This window comes from Oryzias melastigma, unplaced genomic scaffold (assembly GCF_002922805.2).
Source record: "Oryzias melastigma strain HK-1 unplaced genomic scaffold, ASM292280v2 sc02902, whole genome shotgun sequence".
NCBI lineage: Eukaryota > Metazoa > Chordata > Actinopteri > Beloniformes > Adrianichthyidae > Oryzias > Oryzias melastigma.
Genome location: NW_023419473.1, coordinates 1 through 1,044, shown reverse-complemented (window position 1 = coordinate 1,044; position 1,044 = coordinate 1). Strand labels below are relative to the sequence as shown.

General features: G+C 44.3%; 1 protein-coding gene across 1 annotated transcript in view; it reads right to left on the bottom strand.

Annotated features, from left to right (window-relative positions):
• Window positions 1-724, bottom strand: part of LOC112141777 (protein enabled homolog) — a gene marked incomplete at both ends in the record, with an annotated part of 1,596 nt that extends 872 nt beyond the window's left edge. Inside the window, 2 exon segments of the mRNA XM_024264946.1 lie at window positions 247-295; window positions 576-724. Coding sequence (XP_024120714.1) covers window positions 247-295; window positions 576-724 — 198 coding nt within the window.
• Between the last annotated feature and the right edge of the window lie 320 nt (window positions 725-1,044).

Sequence of the window (1,044 nt, the reverse complement as noted above, 5' to 3'; positions counted from 1 at the left end):
CTTTTTACAGTCAATGCCTGTAAGCTAGCGGAAGAGAGTGTAAACAAAGAACTCTCAGCAATGGGGAGGGGAAGAGTTTGCTCTGTGCCCAGGTGAATTTCTACTGAACTCCTGCCGCTCTGCAGAAACTATGTACTGGAAAACAACAGTTTTTAGATTGTGTTCGAAAACGTGGTGATGGTTAAAATTCCTCTTTGAAAACGGCTCAGAAGACAATCAGAGCGGACTCGGAAGGATTCTACTCACTGATCTCTGGTCAGGTTCCGGTGAAGAGCCCTTTTCTGCAATTTTTCTTCTGTGATCAGAAACAGAAATTCATCCGTGTGTCCAACATAAAACAACATTCATCATGGAAAGAAAGATTTACAGAACGAATAAAAAGATCTAAAGGAAGATGAAGTATTCTCCTTCAGGAATGACCTGAAGATGTTTAAGGCTAAATTCTGATGAAAGCAGATTAAACAGATGGTTAAACAGTAAAAACTAAACAGAAGAAAAAAGACCAAAAGTAGAGTTCAGTCTGACGATTAAAGACACAGAACTATTCAATCAATGCAGCAGCTCGATCCAGTTACCTCCTGGCTAGTAAGGCGCTCATTTCCTCCATGAGCCCTCCTCCTCCTGCTCCTCCTCCTCCTGACAGGAGCCCGTTACCTCTGGCGTCTGGTCTAGCCCCCGCAGACCCGGATACAGCAGAGGCCAGAGCTGCTCCTGGATCCTCCCCCTAGAGGAGAACCCGGAGAACGTTTACAAACATCAGACACGTAACGGCCTTAGAGGCTGAAGGGAGACAAGGCTGTGCATGAGACTGTGCACGTGTGAGTGCATGAGCCTGTGCACGAGGGCCACAGTGTGATGATGCTGCATGTCAGGAGCCTTTTTCTTTAGAGATGTGAAAAACTCCAGAAACAGAAATAGTAAATACAAATAAAAAAGTAAAAATATGTGACAACAATGTTTAACATGAAGAAATATACATAAAAATGAAGCAAGAAGAGCTCTGCATCCTGGTTTCTGTGATTTGGGGTCGGGGGGGATGTGTGT